The following is a 22009-nucleotide window of genomic DNA, read 5'->3' on the forward strand; positions in this document are numbered from 1 at the left end:
TTCAGGATCCCGAGGGGGCTAGCTGCTGTTAGGAAAAGGTCATTTATTACTGTTTGGTAAAAACTCAGTCATGAGACCTTTCAGATCTGTATCGGTGGACCATATGCTTGGAGGATGACTGCCAACAGGTATCTTGGGGGTAGAGATAAGGAAAGTTTCCAAAGGTATTTTTATATGTTAAAGGAGACTTAGAGGGACGCCTGGGTGGCTCAGTTGGTTGGACGACTGCCTTCGGCTCAGGTCATGATCCCGGAGTCCCGGGATCGAGTCCTGCATCGGGTCTCCCAGCTCCACGGGGAGTCTGCTTCTCTCTCTGACCTTCTCCTCGCTCATGTTCTCTCTCTCAAATAAATAAATAAAATCTTTAAAAAAAAAAAAAAAAAAAAAAAAAAGGAGACTTACAGGGTCCTGGGGCTTGGGCTAAGATTGCCAAAGTGGCAACATTGAGGCAGTTGAATCTCTAGACGAATGTCACTTTGCCTGTTTCAAGGATTTGTCAATGTCTGTAAGTATAAGGAAACTTAATAATTGTTCTTCTGCCTTTGTTTCCCACATCACCACCACTGAGAAACTCTGCCAAGTGTTACCTGTCAGGTCTTATCTAGTTCTCACAGGAGCTCTAGATAGACACTCATTATTATCCCACTTCATAGATAAGAAAACAGGAGACTTAGAGGAATTGAATAACTTGTCTGAGATCACTTGAAGAGGCAGGATTTGAACACACGTCTGTTTTACTAGAACCTAAAGACTGTGCCTGCCCCCAAAAGCAGGTGCCTGTATCTGTTTCTGACTAAGTATTAAATAAAAATTAGACCTTGTCTACTAGTGAAGCATCCCATGCCAGGATCAGTGAAGATTTTTTGTGCACACAGCAGGAAGTGAGGGGCCCAGACCTTGGGCCAACTGGCTGGATAAAGGGTGTAGAGTGACTGAAAGGTAGTACCATTTCATAGAATTATTTTTGGTAGAGGATTTCAGTATTTGACCTACATTTAAAGACAAAAGGAAAGAAAGTCCTAATGTTTTTGTCACTTGCATTATTGTTATTGTTACTTGCATCACTTCCACTGTGGGAGCTTCCCTGTTTGTTTTTTGCCTTGTTTTGTTTTCCTTTTTTAGAAGCTGAGCATTCAAAATTATCATAGGAATAATAGGAAAAGCTGATTCTTCCTTACAATTACATTGCCGTCTTAAGCTTTATCTAATTTGTCAACAGCAAGATCTTTGTTCATTTGTTAGTTTTCCTTGGTATTTTTGTTAAAGTTTGTGGCTACTTCCTTGATACTGATTTTTGGGTTTTGTGCGGTATTTTTGGTGATAAAATTAGATTGGGAGAGGGAATGAAATGATTTCTCATTCTTTGAATTATGGTTGTTCCTTTAGGAGTCCTAGGGTCTTTGTTTTTTGTTTCTGCTCCCATAGTTAGCAAACATTTTTAAGATGAAAAAGGGAAGTATAGTAACTTTCTTGATAAAATTCGAAATCCAGAGATTAGAAACCTGAAGTTAATTTCTAGCCTCCTTAATCTGGGGTAGTTGCTTTGCCTTATGACACAGTCCAGCAAATCTAAAAGGAAGACAAATGTGAACTTCAGAATGCCTTGGATTTTCCCACAGAATAATCTAGAAGGTCACTGACTTTCTTTATTAGCATTTATCTCTGCTCTGTATTTAAATGACAGGACAATCATGTGATAATGTTTAATCTACTTCCATTCCCTCCCCAAATTAATTTTCTTAAAGATCTTAGGATCTTTCTGTCTCTATGAAAGACATTAATGCACACATATTTTTGGTGGGGTCATACTCTATCAAAGTCTCCTCTTTGTGAAAAGAATGACTGTTTTCAGGCCAGAGAAAGTAGGCTCAAGAATGCAGAATAGAGGATGAGATGTAATTTGTAAGATTTATAATATACTTTAACTTCTCAGGATACTTATGTAAATTGTATATTTCAGATATTTGGAAAATTGATCTTTTTGGATATTGTCCTGAACTTCTTAAAATCAGGCAATAAACTAAAAAATTCTGCTGAACTTAGACTTCAGTTAGAAGCTCTGATAGCAAGACTTCTTTTTTCCCCCCACAGATTTTATTTATTTATTTGAGAGAGAGAGAACAAATTGAGGATTGGCAAGGGAGAAGCAGGCTCTCCACTGAGCAGGGAGCCTGGCACAGGGCTTCCATCCTAGACTCTGGGATCATCATCTCTGAGCCAAAGGCAGATGCTTAACCAACTTAGCCATCCAGGTGCCCCTGATAAGCAATACTTAACGTTATGCTCTAAACCCCGGGGCACTGAACTTTAGGCCTATGGAAGTAGTTTTTTAAGATGCGTGCGTGCGTGAGTGCGTGCGTGTGTGTGTGTTTATGATGACTAGTAAAGCAAGTCTAGAAAAATCTCAGGATGTTACCAGATTTAAAATTGAATGAATACAGAGGTTAAAAATACCTTTTCCATTCAAATGAATATTAGAATATCTGTATTTTAAAAACAAAATTACACAGTGAAAAACTCACATTTATGACCTACACTTTAACAATACCTCTAATCTGTTGCCCATTTTTAAGAGGAAACACTTTGATCTTTTGTTTACAAGTTTATGTGTATTATAACTCTTTCAACTTAGGCTGCGTGATACATTCAACTTAAGTGTTATTTATGTGTTGAAATATGTCCAGAGTGCTTTGACCTCTTTTTAAGAGAGCTTAATGTGGAATTTGAGATTTGGGGACAGTAAGAATTTATTAGATAAACAGGTATAAATCTAAAAGAAAAAAAAGTCTGTAGCCCCTTATTTCGAACCATCAACAGGCTCAAGTTAGCAAACTTTTTTTTTTTTTAAGATTTTATTTATTTATTTGACATAGAGAGAGTACAAGCAGAGGGAGTGACAGGGAGAGGGAGAAATGCAGACTCACTCTGCGCAGAGAGCATGACGTGGGGCTCAATCCTAGCGTGCTAGGATCATGACCTGAGCTGCAGGCAGATGCTTAACCGACTGAGCCACCCAGGCATCCCCAAGTCAGCATATTTCTGATGCATACATGTGCCATGCACCAGGTGTCAAAGAAGATGGACCTTGTCCTCAAGACACATATAGTCAGACAGAGGAGAGAGACTGAGGATGAGAGTTACTTGTAATTTACTGAGCTAAGATGATAGCAGTGGCAGTGTGAGGTGCCCATGTGGCCCAGAGCAGAGTTATTCAGTCTAGAGATTTATAGAGGTCTCCACAGAGCAGGTGGTGTCTGAGTTGGGTTTCGGAAGATAGTTCCCTTGGGAGGAAGAGGACATTCTCTAGGACTGTCCGTATGGGTGATAGTGGGGAGAGTGGGAGCTTCATGTTCAAGGACATATGGTGGAGGTGGCTGTGTGGGGGTACTGAGGCCGTGGAGTTGCCTGAGTGGTGAGATGGAGGTGTGGGTGGAGGGCCTGAGAAGTTGGGAGATTCCAGTCAACAGTTCTGATTGGAGGACTCCTGCTCAGTTAGCTCCGGTGATGGCTTTGGGGATAGAGAAGTGCTCTGGTTGTGGGGACCTTCATGATAACTAGCTCTTTGGGGTCTGGGACTTTTGGCATCTCCAAGTAATGATTTTTCCTTCTCCTGGAAGGCAGATGGGTCCATCTTTGACTTTCATCTGTTTGGTCCCAGATGATGGCTGTGTGCCTGAAGTAAGAGAAGAGAGCAGAAGTGTGTGCTTTCCCCAGATTCCCTTGTAAATGGTCTCTCTGTATTTAGACTTCATGCTTCCCAGACTTTAAGAAAGAATAGTGAGAGACATACCCTCACCTCCCCAAAGGAGCTAAGAGTTATGATTGGTTATTGTGCAGTGCTTGTAAAGGCATAAATAATAGAAAGGATCAGGAAATTTCTTCCACCCACCTCCACTCCCCATCACCTTGGCCGACCTGTAGACTTGGCTGGGAGACAGGGGCATCTTGTTCTGGGTACCGCCTTTGCCTATTTTTCTATTGGATTGTTTAATTTTGGAATGTCGTCCTTTGCTGGTTCTATGTCTTATAAATTTCTTCTCCCAGCTTGTCAACCCCCCCTCATTTCTTTATTGTGGATTTTGATGAATAGAAGTGTTAATTTTTATAAGCTTTTTATTTTGAAATAATTAGAGATTTATAGGAAGTTGGCAAAAAGGGGGGAATGTCCTGTGTACCCTTCACTCAGTTCCTCCCCAGTACTCATATCTTGCATGTTTGTAGAGCAACAATTAAAGCCAGAGAATTGACATTGGTACAATACACAGAGTTTATTACATTTAAGCAGTCTTACACGTATTTATTTAGTTCTGTGCCATTTTATCACATGTATTTATGTAACCATCATCAACCACAGTCAGGATACAGAACTCCACTACCATAGGCTCCTCCCTACCACCTGTTTATATAAAGCCACATACCCCTCCCCCATTCCTAATCCATGGCAACCTTTAATCTGTTATTCACTTCTATTATTTTGTTATTTCAAGAATGTTAATAAATGGAATCGTACATTAAATAACCTTTTAAGATTGGCTTTTTTTTTTTTCTCCAGGCAGCATAATTCCTTTGAGATCCATCCAACTTGTTACCTGTATCACCTGTTCATTCTTTTTTATTGCTGAGTAATACGCTATGGTATAGAGATACCGCCATCTGTTTAACCGTTCACCCCCTGAAGGACATCTGGGTTGTTTCCAGTTTGGGGCTATTATGAATAAAGTTTGCTGTGAACATTTGTATAAAGATTTTTATATGAGCCTAGTTCTCATTTCTCTCAGATAAACTCCTAGGAGTGAAGTTTTTGAGTCATATGGTAAGTGCATACTTAGTTTTATAATAAAACTGTCTCTCTTCCATTGTGGCTGTACCACTTTAATAGTCCCACAGGCAATGAGAAATACATTTTCCCCGCATCCTCATCAACATTTGGTGTTCCCCCTGTTTTCTATTTGCCATTCTGGTAGGTATGTAGTGATATCTCATTGAAGTTTTATTTGCATTTTTCTGATGGCTCACAGTGTTGAGCATCTTTTCATGTGCTTATTTATCATCTGTATATCCTCTTTGGTGAGATGTCTTTTCATATCTTTCACCCATTTTCTGACTGGATTGTATTTTTTTTTTTTAATTGGTGAGTTTTGAGAGTTCTTTATATGTTCTAGTTCTAAGACTTTTGTTGGATATGTGAATTGCGGATTATTTTCATCCAGCCTGTAGGGAAGTTTTAATTTTAATATGATCAGATCTACCATTCTTTTTTTTTAACCGTTTGCATTTTTTGTATCCAGTTGAAAAACTCCTCCTTTACCCTAAGTTCTTGAAAACATTTTCTAAGAGGTTCTGTTTTTGTTTTGTTTTTTTTACATTTTAGTTTTTAGTCCATCTGTAATCGATTTTTGTGTGTTGTGTGAAATAGTACTTCAGTTTCATCTTTTTCCAAATGGATAAACAGTTGTTCAGCCACAATTTATTGAATGAATAATCTCTTCATTTCCCACTGTGATCAGCAGTGCTGCTTCTGTCATCCATGCCCATAAGCATGGAGGTTTGTTTTCTAGTCTGTGTGGTCTGTCCCTTTAGACTGTTTACGCCTTTGCCAGTATATTATTTTATTTACTGTAGCACTGTAGTTTTGCTCTGTCTGGTAAATATCCTTTGGTTTTTTTTTTTCTTTTCTCTTCTCCTTTACAAGTATTTTAGGCCTCTTTGCTCTCAGATTCCCTGTTCAGGATTGTGCTTAAAATTGCATTAAGTTAGAAGAGCAACTTGAGGAGGTCTTCCACATTTCTTATTAAATTTATTTCTAGGGACACCTGGGTGACTCGGTTAAGTGTCTGCCTTCATTCAATTCAGGTCATGATCCCAGAGTCCTGGAATCGAATTCCGATCAGGTCCCTTGCCTAGCAGGAGGCCTCCTTTCTCCCTCTGCCTGTTGCTTCCCCTGCTTATTCTAAGATATTTTATATTTGTCAATGCTAGTTTAAAAGATATTTTTAAATTGACATTTTCTGCCTTTTTCGGAGAAATTGCTTTTAATGGTTTGTCATGAAGAGCATGTTTGTTACATACTTTGCAGACAGCTTTTTATGATTAAGAAATTTTTTTTTAAGTTTGCTTTATAATATAGTAATCTCTACACCCGTGTGGGGCTTGAACTCATGACCCTGAGATCAAGAGTTGCATGTTCTTCTAACTAAACCAGCCAGGTGCCCCTATGATTAAGAAATTTCTTTTCTCAGATTTCTAATGTTCTTTTTTTTTTTTTCCCTACCTCTATTAAAATGATCATGTGGGTTTTTTTCCTACTTTAATTTTTTAGTATGGTGATTTTTCTAGTGTTAAACCAACCTTGCACTCTTCTGATAAACCTTACTTGGTTCTCATCTATTGTTTAAATGTTGTTACATTCAGATTGCTTCTTTTTGTTTAGGTTTCTTGCCTCTATGGTCATGTGTAGAATTGGCTGTGATTTTCTTTTCCTGTACTGCCCTCATCTGGTTTTGCTCTCAGGACTTCATATAATGAGTTGTTGAGGGGGGCGGGCCGAGTTCCCTCTTCTCTTTTCTGTAGGGATTTGTAAAGTGGTATTATTTGTTCTTTGAACTGTTGGATTTTGGATCACAACGATTTAGCAATAGATAGACTTGAGAATCCATCTGTGTAACATCCTTGTCCTGCAGAGGCAGAAAGAATGAAATGCTGAGGCTCAAATCCAAAGGGCACAGTTCCATGACTCAGCCATTTCATCATTTCAGAAACCCTAAAGTTAAGGTAACAGCCATTTTATTACCTTCACACTGAAGTCCATGCAAATCCATGTAAGAGAGGCTAGGAAAATACCCATTAACCCAGGAATCTTGGTCCATTAGGTTTCTAGCCTTATCTAGTGAAGTTGTAGAACCTAGCGGGGAGAGAGGGAGCCTTGGAAGACAGGCACTCCGACAGCTTAAGGAAAGCCTAGGAAAGCGGGCAGAACCCTCACTGGCTCCACTATTGAGTAGCAGCTCAGAGGGCCTTTAATCTGTGTATTGCCCAGTGTGCTGATAGGGGATCACTTTCTTCTGAGTATCAAAGAAATATTCACCATGGGGTATTTTTTTATGAAAGTTGTAAAGATTCAATATACTTTTTGGAAAATTTCCCTAAAAACAGCAAAAATAAAATGGTCGGGTGTGTTAAATGACCCAGCTCCTATATCTGGAATATTTTTCTTTATCCAGCAGACATTTCTTGAGCACCCTCTAGTGTCAAGCAGTGCTCTGAGGGCTATTCACCTTTGAGAACCAGTTCCTACCAGGATGAATAAGAGGGCTTTTACTGTATTTGGGAGTTAGCAGACCATTTCAGTTCACCATTTAGCTCATTTCTAGTCCCTAATGATGTAACGAAGCAAAGGTAATATGTCTTCCTTTTCTAAAATGACCAGCAGATTTGCAGGCTCAAGGTCTATACAGTTGACTGTCCAGATATGTTTTTGGGCTTTATGTTGGTGGACTTTTTTTTTGTTGTTGTTTATGAAGATATGTGCCATGTCACCTAGCACAATGGTATGTTAAAGTCATTCAGACCACGTTTCCTCAAGTGTAGACTTCCTTCCTCTTTCATTAGCAGGAGAAAACCACCACTCATGTAGCTCTATTTAAAATCTTACTCTGTTGGGGGCGCCCCCCGCATTGGGCTCTCTGCTCAGCGGGGGGCCTGCTTCCTCCTCTCTCTCTCTGCCTGCCTCTCTGCCTACTTGTGATCTCTGTCTGTCAAATAAATAAATAAAATCTTAAAAAAAAAAATCTTACTCTGTTGGAATCTTGTGGCTTCGTGGTGGGAATCAAGGGGGCAGGGGTTGTTGAGGGAGGGAGGGTACACATACTTTGACAGTCCAGTTAACAATCGACCTTGGCAGTTCTGCAGTGGACAGATGGTCTTAGTTTGCTCTCAGCTGAGTTGACAAGATACTTTTCTCGCCCTTGACTCTCAGCTGTGAGACCCTGGCCTGATCTGACAAGTATACTCTCTAGGGGAATAGATGGCAGGACTGAGAGTAGATAGTTTGTGAGGTCTCTCTTAATCCTAAAGTTGTGACTTTTTGAACCTCCAAACATTGTGGAAACAAAAAAAATTATATACATTGAGAGGCAGAATGCCACATGATGTTAAACGATGGATTAAAAATAAGCAAAATGTAAAAATATCAAATAGGTGAAGGGAATTAAGAGAAAATACATAAGCAAAATGTACAATATAGTTCCCTTTCCCCATGTGGCCTATTTTTACATTAGTGGGCCATATTATATAAAAACATATACTATTTGGTCCTAGATTCCTACAGATCATATCTTTGAGATTGGGCTTTGATGCTACTTTTTGAAGAATCCAGTCCTTTAAAAAATGCAACTACTCTTGCTTTACTGATAAAAGTAAAAGAAAAAAAAATGAGTGCTTTAAGAATGAATATTGGAACCTTATTGTGAGTTGAAAAATGTAACCTTCACTGTAATATGGCCCATAATCTAATGGCAGATATGGTTTGAAAGCCTTGCTGCAGCCTCCCCTGTGGTCCACCTGTCCTTCAGGAAGGGAAGGACATGTGGGAAAATGAGTGTGTAATTAAAAAATAATTTGATCACATGCTTCAGCTTGGTTGGGTACTTGCTGACAAAACTCTGTCCCCCTTATCTCTGTCAGCTGGAGCAATTAAGCATCCTCCAATGAGGGATCCCCTAAATTCTTGGCAAAAGTGATTCAAACCTAATTTAGTATATTTAAGGGGATCAGTTTTGTGTTTATCAGCTCTCAGATAGCGTAAACATCTACCTCAAGTTTTCAGGGCAGCTTTTATAAGTGTTTTCAAACACATGTTCCTTATTCTCTAGGAACTTATTTTTTCCATTTACACCTATTTCTAAATGGGGTTACTTGGTGAATGTCCTCCAGAATTTTTCTAAATCATATGTACTGCATCATTCAGAGAATAGAAATGACTAATTGGAGTGATTTGGGGTTTGAATAAAGATGTTTTTGTCCATTAAAAAAAAAAAAAGAATCAGCGGTGCCTGGGTGGCTCAGTTGGTTAAGTGTCTGACTTTGGCTTGGGTCATGATCAAGCTCCGGGATGATCTGGGGTTGTGGGGCTTCGCACTCAGCAGGGAGTCTGCTTCTCCCTGTGCCCCTTCCTCCCACTTGTGCTTTCTCTGTCTCTCTCTCTCTCAATTAACTAAATAAAATCTTAAAAAAAAAAAAAAAGTAGAATCAAAGGTTATCACATTTTGAAAAAAAAAAAAAATCATCCGATTTTAAATCATTATCATTGCCTAAGTAGTTAATACTTATCAAGGGCCTGGTGTTTACAAAGGTTGTGTAGGGGGTTTTCATATATCATTTTATTTAATCCTTTTGATAATTTTGAATTAGGTATTACTATTGTTGTTTTTTAAATTAGTAATCTGGGACACATAAATAAGTGCTTTTCTTGTAATGAAACTAAGCACGCTCCAACTGTACTGTCTGTTGTGGTAGCCACTGACCATGGGTGTCAAACACTTGACATGTGGCCAATCCAAATTAAGATGTGCTGGAAATAGAAAATAAAGACCCGATATATTTGCTTTCAAAGAGTAAGGTAAAACACTAAGAATGTAAATATTGTTATAGTGATTACATGCTGAAATGGTAATGCGGTGGATTTATTAGGTTAAATAAAAATATTTATTATTGAAATTATTTTATTAAATAAAATTAAATATTAAAATTGTTAAAATTAATTTCCTCCATTTCTGTTTACATTTTTGTTAACTGCAACTGCTAGAAAATTGAAAAGTACATCTGCAGCTTGCATTCTGTTTTTCTTTTGTACAGTGGTGCTCTAACATCTGTGCACACAGTTGAAATGGGCAAATAGTTCATGTACAAGGCTTGTGACTTGTGGCATCCTTTTCACTTCATTCTTTCCTCCAGAGCAGCTGTCTTCATCTTGCTCTTCATGTTGGTGCCAAGTTTAGCACTTAACTATTGGGTCCATATCACTAAATTGCTTGCTGCGTTTCTGCTTTATTATTACTATTGCTGTGGCGGTTGTTACTGTTTTATATTGATTGTAGGCTTTGCTTCTGAAACATCCCCTTAGCATTCAAGGGAGCTCTTGCTCAGTTTAACCCCATACCCTTGCCATGCAGGTTGCACAGACACACATATTCTCCATCCTCGTAATATTGCTGTAAACATGACATTGCTTAGATCAAAATTTAGGGTTTGTTGTCATGACTACACATGCTTGCTGTGATTGAGCTATGTATGAAGTACTCTTTATTTTCTGCACAATTTTTGTTTATCCTGGGATCAGTAATTGCCTTGTTATTATTTGGTTGCCTAGCTTTCCGTGTTCCTGTTCTAATTCAATCTCAGATTCTCTACCAGTTGTCTAAAGTCAACTTTGCGTGCTTGCAGATACTTTTGGAGATGCATCTCTTGGAGACTCGGATACTGCTGTAGACCCCACTCATGGTTCTCTCCTGGTCTGGCCCATGATCTCATGCAGGGAGGGATCTGCTTTTACCAGATCCTAGGATTTCCTCTGCCTTTGCCGATCTTGGCCTTCCTGTTTCCTTTATCTTCCTCTTTCTTGGTTAATTTCCTCATTTTGGTGAAGTACATCTTTAGTTAAGCTTCCTGAGAAAGGATACATGGGATTTAAATTTTTTAAGACCTTGCATGTCTAAAATGTCCCCTCCCCTTCATGTTTAAATGTAATTGGAGGTTGGAAACAATTTTCTTTAGAATTTTGAAGATACTTCTCTATTGTCTTTTAGTCTCCGGAATTGCTTTGAGCCATTTGGAGCCAAACATTCACTCACCACCCCTTCCATCTACCTCCCACCCTCTTTTTAAAATTTTTTGGTTTTTTTAAATCTCCAATGCCTGATGTTTTACTGTGTTATATGCCCTAATATGAGATGTTTCCATCCTAACTTTCGTGTGTGAGCCCTTCTATGCTGGTCCTTTAATTTTTAATTTATTCTCTCTTATTTTTCATCTTTTTTATTTTCGCTGAAGTTTCTGAATGACTTAACTGAACTCCAGAACTTGTTTTTTATTTCAGCTATCATTTTAATTTATTGTTTTCTGAAAATTTCTTATTTTTTGTAATAGTGTTTATTGCTTTATGGTTGCAATATCTCCTATCTCCCTGATAACAATGGTAGTTTCTTAAAAAATGGTTTCCTTCTCCCTGCACAGTTTTGGTTTGGGCCAAGTAGTTTCTTTGCTGTTCGTTTTATAGAGTTGCTGTTTGATAGAGTCTTTCCTTAGATGGCAGGTGATTCCTGGTTGTTCACTTGTATTTGAGAGTTGGGTATTAAAAAGATGGAAGACAGTTCTCCATGCAGATGTGAGGCTTGTGGGTGTTTGCTTCCCTTTAGAGCCATCCATTGAGGCTGTTTCTTGGGGAATCTCTGATGTCAGAGATCCTACCTTTTGGGTTAGTCCAATCCCTGAATAGCTTTAGTCTCCTATTTGGAGAGGCTAAGCAGGAGAGAGGGGTGTATTAGACAAGGTTTTCCAGAGACCCAGAACCAATGGAAGGTATATATAATTATTACAGGAATTGGCTCATGAAATTACAGAGATTGAGAAGTCCCATAATCCACTGTCTGCCCGCTGGGGAACATGGAAAGCCCGTGTGTAATTCATTCTCAGTCCAAAGACCTCCTTAGGTCTGAGGGCAGGAGAGGGCAGGAGAATATGGGTGTCCCAATTCAAACAAAGACTTTGAATTCACCCTTCCTGTACCTTTTGTTCCATTTGGGCCCTGAGTGGATTGCATTGTAACCACCTGCACTGGGAGGGCCATTGGCTTTACTGAAATGCAGCAATTCAAATGCTGATTTCTTAACCCTCACAGAAATACCCAGAAGAAATGTTTTATTAGTTTTCTGGGCATCCCCTTAGCTCTGATAAGTCAACCCATAATATTAACCATCGTAAGGGACATGTGGGTTGGGGAAGATATCAATTTGTAAATGTTTCCTTAATTTTCCCTTATTACAGTAGGGTTTGCCATACTTTATACTGTGCCCAGTGTTTTCCAGAACAGAACCTCTGTCTTAATCTCTCCAAAAAATAATTCCCCACATTTCTGCAAGGGTGAGAGAGAGCAGTTGGTCTGGCTGAGCATATTAAAAGGGAGTAGACTCTTGAATGATAGAGGTTTGGATTGTGTGGGGTCTACTTATACATGGATTTTTTTTCAATAAATACAATACTGTACTGGGCGCCTGCGTGGCTCAGTTAAGCATCTACCTTTAGCTCAGGTCACGATCCCAGGATCCTGGGATCAAGCCTTGCATTAGGCTCCTTGCTCAGCGGGAAGCCTGCTTCTCCCTCTTGCTCTGCCTGCTAGCTCCCCTTACCTGTGCTCTCTCTCTCTCTCTCAAATAAATAAAATCTTAAAAAAAAAAAAAAACCCCACAATATGGTACTATAAATGTATTAACTCTTATGATTTTTTGGTGGCAAAGGCAGAGGGAGAGTGAGAATCTTAGGCAGGCTCCATGCCCAGCGTGGAGCCCAAGGCAGGGCTTAGTCTCACAACCCTGATGTCATGACCTGAGCCACAGCCAAGAGTCTGACACTTAACCGACTGAGCCAACCAGGTGCCCCAGTGGTCTACTCCCTTTAAATATCTGATAGAATTTATCTGAGCCTGTGCTTTCCTTTGTTGGTGGGTTTTCAGTTGCTAATTCAATATTTATCTATATATTTCAATAATATATATATATAAAAAGTAGGCTCCACTCCCATGCAGCCCAGTGTGGGGCTTGAACCCATGACCCAGAGATCAAGACCTGAGCTGAGATCAAGAGTCAGATGCTTTGTTGACTGAGCCATCCAGAGCCCCCGATAACAATATATTTTTAAGACTAGTTTTAAGTAAGTCTACATCTTGCAACTACTTACTGTTACTTGGCTATTCAGCCAAACTTTCTCCTATCTATTACCCAAATAGAGGTTTTGATATACCTACTTATAAACTTTTTTCTTCTATTAAAGGTCCGTAATTACTCTGGAATCAATAAGCCATGGAATCAAAGAAATTTGCCATTAAAGTAAGTAGTGCTTAATAGTCTTTAAAATGGTTAATCATCTTCTAATATAATTGAGTTCTGTGTTCACTGACAGTTGAAGCTCTGAACTTGCTTTCTACTCTTTAAATTAATCTCTTTACTGAAAAGTTGAAGTAGGTTATTGAAGATTTGTATATTAAGAGTTGGGGGGGAAATAGTTCATATGGTTATGGGGGTTTCTTGACTCAAGTCTTCTGTAAAATGCCTTTGGGTCATAGCTTGGTCCTTAATGTTAAAAACTGTCATTCTCATATGTATGTCTGGGACATGATTTTGGATGATGACAAAGCAGATAGAAATGAAGTAGGCAGTGAATGCTGCAGGTGGGTGAATGCCAGGAGAGAGGTCTCTTGCCTCGCTGCCCTCTTTTATTTTCTTTTTGTAAGCATCTCTCCTCTGTCCCTTGGTGGCTGGGGCTGAGACCTCCATTGTGGGGAGATGGGAGAACTATGTGTGAAGGGTATGGGAAAGGAGAGGGGAAGAATTGATAAATAGTGACTATGAGGCGCCTAAGATGCCTTCACTTACGCTGGCTGCTGAGGACATTTTTTCTGTGCTAGTGTTATATTAAGTACATTTACAACATCGAAACAGACATATTACCATAGTTAACCAGATCAGATACTACTTAGTATTGTAGTTATATCTTAGTTTTACTGAGTCCTGGCTTATTAGACATACACCGTATTAATAAATTTCATTGCTTATCCATGTGTTCTGTAGTATTTCTTTTTATGAGAGGTTATAAGTGGTGAAATTTCATCATTTCTTTCTAAAAAAATATATTTTTGTCTTAAATCTGAAAGGTTGGTTATAGAAATCTAGGTTGAGCATTATTTTTCCTTGGCATTTGGAAGATGCTTTTCCATTGTTTTCTGGAATCTCTTACAGCAACTGAGAAACTTTGTAGTTACCGACTGTTGTTTAAAACCACCTTTAAAATTTAGTAGCTTAGGGGTGCCTGGGTTGCTCAGTGGGTTAAGCTGCTGCCTTCAGCTCAGGTCAGGATCTCAGGGTCCTGGGATCGAGTCCCGCATCAGGCTCCCTGCTCAGCAGGGAGCCTGCTTCCCTTCCTCTCTCTGCCTGCCTCTCCGTCTACTTGTGATTTCTCTCTGTCAAATAAATAAATAAAATCTTTAAAAAAAAAAAAAAATTAGTAGCTTAAAACATAAGCCATTTTATTCTCTCTTGTGATTGTGTAGGTTGCCTGGGATCATTTGGGTCATTTCTGTCTTTGATGGTGGTCGGGGCTGCAATTATCTGGGAGCCCAGTTCAGTGGAAATGTCAAAGATGACATGCTTGCATGGCTGTCACTTCACACTGGCCGTGGCTGGGGACCTCACCAGGGGCTGTTACTGTTGCCTGTCAGTTCTCATGCACATGGCTGATTTGTCTGGCTTGGGCTTCTCCTAGCATGGTGGCTGAGTTTGAGGGATGGTGTCCCCGGACAAGAGTTGCTACAGGAAAGAAGATAACTTGCCAGTTCTTTGAAGGCTTGGGCTCAGAAGTCTCACTTGGCACTCATACTACATTCTGTTGGTTAGAGCACTCAAAGGTCCCAGCCCAGGGGAAGCTGCAGCTTTTGATGTAAGAAGCAGCCATGTGCCCACAGGGAAGCAAAGATTGTGAGGGCACATCTGTGGAGACTAGTAACCACAGAAGTTTCTCTCCTGCCTCACTGTGATTTCTTTCTTGGTTATCTTGGTTATCGGCTTTTTTCCTTCTAGCTGCTCTTAAAATTTTGTTTTTGGCTTTGATGTTTTACAATTTGATTATGAAGCCTCAAGCCATAGACTTTATTTATCTGGCTTGGGATGCATGTGCATCTTTATTTGAAAGATACAAGTCTTTTTTTTTAATCAGTTTTGGAAAATCTCAACCATGGTCTCTTCAGGTACCGTGCTTTATCGTCTCTGTTCTCTTCTTTTGGAACTCTTATACTGAGTTTTCTGGGTAGTTTCATGTAATAGTTTCTTCTGTGCTGTGAGGGTGATATATTAGCCTGACCGAGACCGAGCCCCGACAGGCTGTGTGCAAAGCTCTGCCAAAACTGGCAGTGGCCCAGTAGGCCAGACAGTTCTGATCAACCACAGATTTTGGACCTGAGGTGCCTCATGATGCTGGATAGGAGTCTCTTGATTTCGAAGCCATACACACTGATGGGGCAGATTTGGCTACCGTATTGCCCCATCTCACAGCTGGCCACACCAGCAAGGCCTGGAACTTAGCTCCTAGATCACACCAGACAGGGGAGTTCCTCCAGTCCTGAGTATCAGATTAGCAGTTAGGGAGATAGACAGCGTTCTGGCACATTATATGGAAGCTTGTATGCATCACAAGCTGTGTGATGCCTCTGATCACACAGGCAGTGGGCCAGTGCTTCCCGAAACATGCACCTTAAAAAGCCCCACAACCCAAACACTGGGACCCCATTCTGAATGTGTGACATCCTTCTTGCTAGATTGTCTGTGCTGGCCTAGGGTGTCATGGGCAGCGGGGGATCTGCATACCTGCTACCGATGCCAACATCATGTGCCCTCTCTGACGAATGCTCAAGTAGGCTTGCATGAGTGCTGCTTGGCCATTTGCCTTTTCTTGTTTCATCCTGTGTCTCTGTGTTGCATTCAGAGTGCTGTTTATTACACATCTTCCAGTTCATTAATATCTTCTCATCTGGATTTAATTTGCTGTTTAATCTGTATTTAATCAACTCTTCAACGTGTTTATTTTTCGTGACTTTATGTTTTTCAGCTGAGAATTTGTGTTTTTTTTTAAATTCAAATTCTACCAGTCCTTTTTTTTTATATGCTTATCCTATTTTAAAAATATATTTCCACATCCTTTTATCTTCTTTATAATTTTAAAGTAATTTGTTTCAGGGCACCTGGGTGGCTTAGTCATTAAGCATCTGCCTTCAGCTCAGGTCATGATCCCAGGGTCCTAGGATCAAGCCCCGCATCAGGTTCCTTGCTCAGCAGGAAGCCTGCTTCTCCCTCTCCCACTCCCCCTGCTTGTGTGCCCTTTCTTGCTGTCTCTCTCTATCACATAAATAAATAAAATCTTAATAATAGTAATAATTTGTTTCATAGTCTCTTGTAGACTGTTCTGTTATTTCTATTATTATATACTAAGTGTGGAATAAATTGGTGATTGAAATTGCTGGATTATTCATGTGTGTAATTTTTAATTGTGTGCTCATTTTCAGTCACATCCTACACGTGCATTGTGTGCACATTCACGTGTGTGCATGTGTATGCGCGTGCGCGCGCACACACACACACACACACACACACACACATTCTAGTGCAGTTGAGCAGTTTCAAGTTTATTTCTGCTGGAGCCACTGGCATTTCAGTGGTTTTGGACCAGGCTTCACATTAATTTCATGGCTTGGGATTCCACCACCTTGTGGGTAGTACAACTTTGCAACCTACGAAAGAGTCTGGTATAAGGTTGGTGTTTTTAGTGTTTTCTAGGATTTTCCTTGCTGTTTTCCCTTCCCTTCCCTCCTGCTAAAGCCCTGGATGGATGGCAAGCTTCCACATCGCTTTCCTTGGATGGCAAGCAGTGATTTTTTTTCTTCTAGTTGCCATTTTCATGAAGGTCACAGTTTATCAAGAGAATGAAGGAAAAAGTTCTATGGAATAGTTCCTACTCCAAGAAATTATGGACAGACTTACCTGTATGAAATATCATAGAGTATTACAGAGATACCTATAAATCCAGTGCTTATGTGTGAAGCATTATACAAGGAACAGAGGCTGAAGTTTCTTACAGCTCTGGGCTTAACTGGAATGAGTTCCTTCTGACCTCTCCTTTCTCTTCTGCCCCTTTTGGGCATTAGGATCCTAGCTCTCTGCTGTCCTTGCTCCCACATATGCTGACTGCCAGGCTCATACCTTCCAACAGGGTGATTTTTTTTGTCTCCCTTTTCCCCACTTTATTGAGATATAATTGACATATAATATTGTGTAAGGTCAGGGTACACAATGCGGTGATTTGATAAACCTATGTGGAGAAATGTTTACCAGAGTAAGGTTAATACATCCTTTACTTCATGTAATTACCATTTTGTTATTTCTATGGTGCACACATTAAAGCTTGACTCTTGTAGCACCTTCCTAGGATACAGTACAGTATTGTTAACTGTAATCGCCATGCTATATGTTAGGTCCCCAGAACTTACTCATCTTATAACTGGAAGTTTATACCCTTTGACTGACATCTATTTTCCCTACCCCTTATCCCCTGGCAGCCACTATTCTATTCTCTTTCTGAGTTTGAAGTTTTTAGATTCCATATATTAGTGAGATCATATAGTATTTGTCTTTCTCTGACTTGTTTCACTTAGTATAATGCCCTCAAAGTCTATGCATTTGTCACAAACAGAGGATTTCCTTTTTTTTAATGGCTAAATAATACTCCATTGTGTATTTATACCACATTTTCTTTATTCATTTATCCATCAATGGACACTTAGGTTGTTTCCCTGTCTCGCCTTTTGTGAGTAATTCTGCAATGAACGTGGGGTGCACATACCTCTTTGAGATAGTGATTTCATTTTCCTTGGGTGTATACCCAGAAATGAAATGGTTAGATCGCATGGTAGTTCAGTGTTTCGTTTTTTGAGGAAGCTGCATACTATTTTCCATAGTGTCTGCCACCAGTTTACATTTCCACCAATCATGCACCAGCCAAGGTTCCCCTTTCCCCATGTTCTCACCCGCATTCCTTATCTCTGGTCTTTTTGATAGTAGCCATTCTAGCAGGGATAAGGCGATAATGGTTTTTGATTTGCAATTCCAGCAAAGCAATTATTAGTACTGTTAGGGGTTTGTTTAATTAGGAGTCTTTTCAAACAGAGAACCATCTTTTTTTGGCTTTTTTTTTTTTTTTTTTCCCTGTAGTGTACTTGTTTTCTATTTTATGGATTAAAAAATTTTCTCCCTTATATTTTCTTTGAGCAAATTTGCTGTTCTCTGTCCAGTTTAAGGCGGGAGCTTAAATCATGGAATTTGAGCAATTCTTCTTTTCCAGTATATCACTTAAAGCTATAAATTTTTCTCTTCCAATGTTTACTGCTTTAATTTTATTCGTCTTGTTTTGTTAGAGATGCAGTTTAAGTAGAGATTTTGTTTTTCAAAGAAACATTATTTTCTAATTGTCACTGTGATTTCATTTTTTTTTTTTTTTCTCTTTCGGAGAGAGAAAGAGAGCAGAGGGAGAAGGAGAGAGAGATTCCTAAGCAGAGAGGCCAATGCAAGGGTTCATCTCATGACCTTGAGATCATGAGTTGAAGTGAAACCGAGAGTCAGATGTTTAACTTGCTGAGCCACCCAGGTGCCCCTGTGAAGCCATTTTTGATCACTGGGTTATTGAAATGTATAGTGTTTCTAAGTATTTGGAAATTTTCTAATCATTTTCTTATTTGGCATAATTCCTTTGTCTGTTTTGGAAAGTATTCCATAAACATTTGAAAAATGTGATGGTCATCAGGTACATTGAACTATATGTCATTTAGATCAGGTTTGTTAATTTTGTAATAATCTAATTTTTTTTACTAGTTAGTAAGTTAGTAATCTAATATTTACTAATAGTGTTTTTGTTTTCTTTGGGTAAATACCCAGTAGTGGAATTACTGGATCATCTGGTAATTCTATTTTTTCATTTTTTGAGCACCTCCATACTGTTTTCCACAGTGGCTATACTGGTTGCATTCCCACCAGCAGAATACAAGGGTTCTTTTCTCTTCACACGCCTGCCAACACTTGTTTCTTGTGTTTTTAATTTTAGCCATGTGACAGGTAAAGCAGAACAGAGACATTCTCAGAGATGCAAAATCTAAAAAAAATTTCCTTCTAATGTACCCTATTTTAGGAAGAATGTGGTGTTCACTCCACAGAGAAGGAGTGAATTATAGGGTCTGGGAAATAGGAAATCTTGCAGGTGAGTGCCTGAGCAAATCCCATGGTGATCAGCAGTGTGTCCTGCCTAGAAAGCAACCAGTCCAATTGGCACGGGACTTAAGAGTTCCATGAAAGATGTCTCCAACAGGAAATGAAAGGATGAAATACCTCATGTATTTGAAAGTGGAGAGGAGTTTTTCTTAGGTCTGTCAGAGAGTGAGGGAATGATTTAGTGATAAGAATATGGGAAACTAAACAAAAGAAAAATGAAACAACCCTTCCTTTCTTGTGCAAGTTTGGACAGTAAGCATAGTACATACCCTACCTGGCTCAGTTTGGAACAGAATGTACATTTCATGTTGTCAACTCCAGATATTGGAAGGCTGGGGAAGGCAATGTGTGGGTGGTGGGTTGTAAGCATTGTCTTCATTTTCAGTAGAAAGTATGTAAAATTAAAATAATAAGAAATTGGTAGTAATAACATAGTATTTAGAAACATGATAGTAAATACCAGATCAAATAGCTGAAGTTTTCAGTGTCGTTGCTCTTGATGAGAGCTGGAGAGGGTGGTGACAGGATAGGGCAGAGGAGGCCTATTTTTGATAAGGCATTTTAATCTGTGTGTATATATATATATATCAATATAATCAGTAATTAAATGAGTAAGTAAAGTTTAAAAGGAATTAATCTTAGCAAATTTTCATATAGATGCATGTACTGGATTGAAAAATACTTGATTAGAGCATGGTTTCTAAAGTAATAGAAAACCAGATGAAAACCAAATAGTTTTCCATTTGCATCTCAGTTGTTTATTCTGAGACTTTCCTTGGAATGGTATTAATTATCCATGCAAACAGCTTATCTTTCTTCATTTTTAAAAAAAATTTTTAAGTTGTCTTTTTTTTTTTTTTTAATACTCCTTTGACAGACACAGAGAGAAAGAGAGCACAAGCAGGGAGAACTGCAGGCAGAGGCAGATGGAGAAGCAGGCTTCCTGCTGGGCAGGGAACCAGAGGTGGGGCTTGATCCCAGGATCCTGGGATCATGACCTTAGCTGAAGGCAGGCACTTAACTGACTGAGCCGCCTAGGCGCCCCACTTATCCTTCTTCAAATGCAGAAAAGTCTTTTGACCTTCCTGCCTGTAAGAGGGCCCTAAAAAAAAAAAAAAAAAAAAAATCCAAACCAAAAAAAGGAAAACAAAACAAAACAAAACTGCTATGTCCCTGTCCTTGAACTTTTCTTATAATTGTCTCCTGGGCCAGAATTCCAGGAAATGGCAGCAGTGAATGAGATGACAGAGTCCTTGGAACCACAGCTTTCAGGGTCTCTTGACTTCTGGGTCACTACAACTTGTGGCAGGGAGATAAGTCCTATACTTCCATAACTCCTTTCTCAGTCCGGTGTAGTGGTGACAGCTGACACATATGTCCCCAAGTTTCCTTAGTGATCTTAATTCTAGCTCTGCGCCCACCCCAATATTTTAGAAATTCCGAAATTATATACTGTTGAGGGGTCAGGGGCCAACAAATTATATCCCACAGACTAGCTGCTTATTTTTGTAAATAAAGTTTTATTGGATTGCAGCCGCTCCTTTTTGTTTTCAAATTGTCTCTGGCTCCTTCTATGCTATGGTGGCAGAGTTGAATAGTAGTAACAAAGATCTCATTGCCTGCAAAGTCTGAAATATCTGTCTCTCTATATCAGTAAATTCTGGTTTAGGTGTATAAATCGACCTTTTAAAGCACATCTCACTTCCTGCTGGCCACAGTTCAGGTGTTCAGGAAGCACACATGGCCAGTAGCAGCTGTATTGGACACCATAGGTCTGAATCTGTGCATCCATCTTGCCCCCTGTCAGAGTAGGCTTTCAGCGAAGTTACCTAGGGGTTAAACTGGCAGCAGGGGTGGGTAAATTAGCAAGGCCAAAACAAGGCCATTTCCTTTGCAAGTGGAAACAAGAAGTGGTCATAAACTGTATTAATCATGGACTTTTATCCATGTTTTGGTAAGAAGTTTTAGTTTTAGTAAGAGGAAATAAGTAAAGAAATAAGAAAATAAATTTGAATAAGGAATTATGGTCAAAAGTGTCAAATCAGAATATATGGTGTTTGCCTCTGAAAAGCTTATGGGTCCATCCCCTGCTTTAAAGTTATTTTTGAAAGTATGTAATGCTGCCAGGTCTCACTCCCGGTAATAATTACATCTTAGGGTTTAAAGTTTTCAGCTCGGGTTCCAGCAAAGCAGTACTTTGAAAGGTTCCTACCTCATTGTCTGTCTCTGTTTGTAGATCATTTCCTCTGCTTCCTGCATCTGTTTTCTTGGATTAGTTAGGTATTACACCAAAGTCTAGAATTCTTTTGGCTACAAAGCCTGCTCTGCTGCTTCCCCTCCCCCCAATCTACTTTATTGTGGGTGGGAAAATTTTTGTTGGGAGGGCTTGATTAATTAGAAGGGATTCCTGGCTTCCCTAGCAGTGGCAGCCTGGGAAGATTACAGAGCCTGGCTTAGTGACAGGCCAATCTGTATTTAAGGAAAAACTCGGACCAGACAGATTTCCCTGGAATGTGGATCTGGCTTTGTCTTCTTTCACAGAGAATGTGTAATGACCCCCTCCTCCTCCTCCTTCTCACCCACTCCAGAAGACTTAAAACTTTTACTTTTGCTGTTGATATTTGTCCACTCTATTCTGGGGAGGGTGGGGAGCTGGAGTTTTGGGGGTAGGAAGACTGAATCATTTTCTGAATCTAAGGTAACAGGTTTAAGATTTTATTAATGTTTAGGAGGAGAGGGGAGATTTTACTTTTTTTTTTTTTTTTTTTTTTTTTTTTTTTTTAGTTCCCTGCATCTTTACTATCTATTTTTCTTTCTACTCCTTGGTAGCTGTTATAGTTTTAGGTACTGCTCTGAATTTCAGTTAACCCTAGTCTCTGTATTCCTTAGAACAACCAGAAAAAGAGAAATGTGTCCAAAAATTGACAGTAATTTCC

The 22009-nt window shown here is 39.4% G+C and overlaps 1 protein-coding gene across 1 annotated transcript in view; it reads left to right on the forward strand.

Moving 5' to 3' along the window:
- SLX4IP (SLX4 interacting protein) overlaps positions 1–22009 on the forward strand; it is a 183207-nt gene that overhangs the window by 6925 nt on the left and 154273 nt on the right. The window contains 2 exon segments of the mRNA XM_059134031.1: positions 4553–4813; positions 13042–13097. Of these exon segments, the coding sequence (XP_058990014.1) occupies positions 13071–13097 (27 nt within the window). The 5' untranslated portion in view covers positions 4553–4813; positions 13042–13070.

The sequence above is a fragment of the Mustela lutreola genome, chromosome 9, assembly GCF_030435805.1.
Source record: "Mustela lutreola isolate mMusLut2 chromosome 9, mMusLut2.pri, whole genome shotgun sequence".
NCBI classification, from domain to species: domain Eukaryota; kingdom Metazoa; phylum Chordata; class Mammalia; order Carnivora; family Mustelidae; genus Mustela; species Mustela lutreola.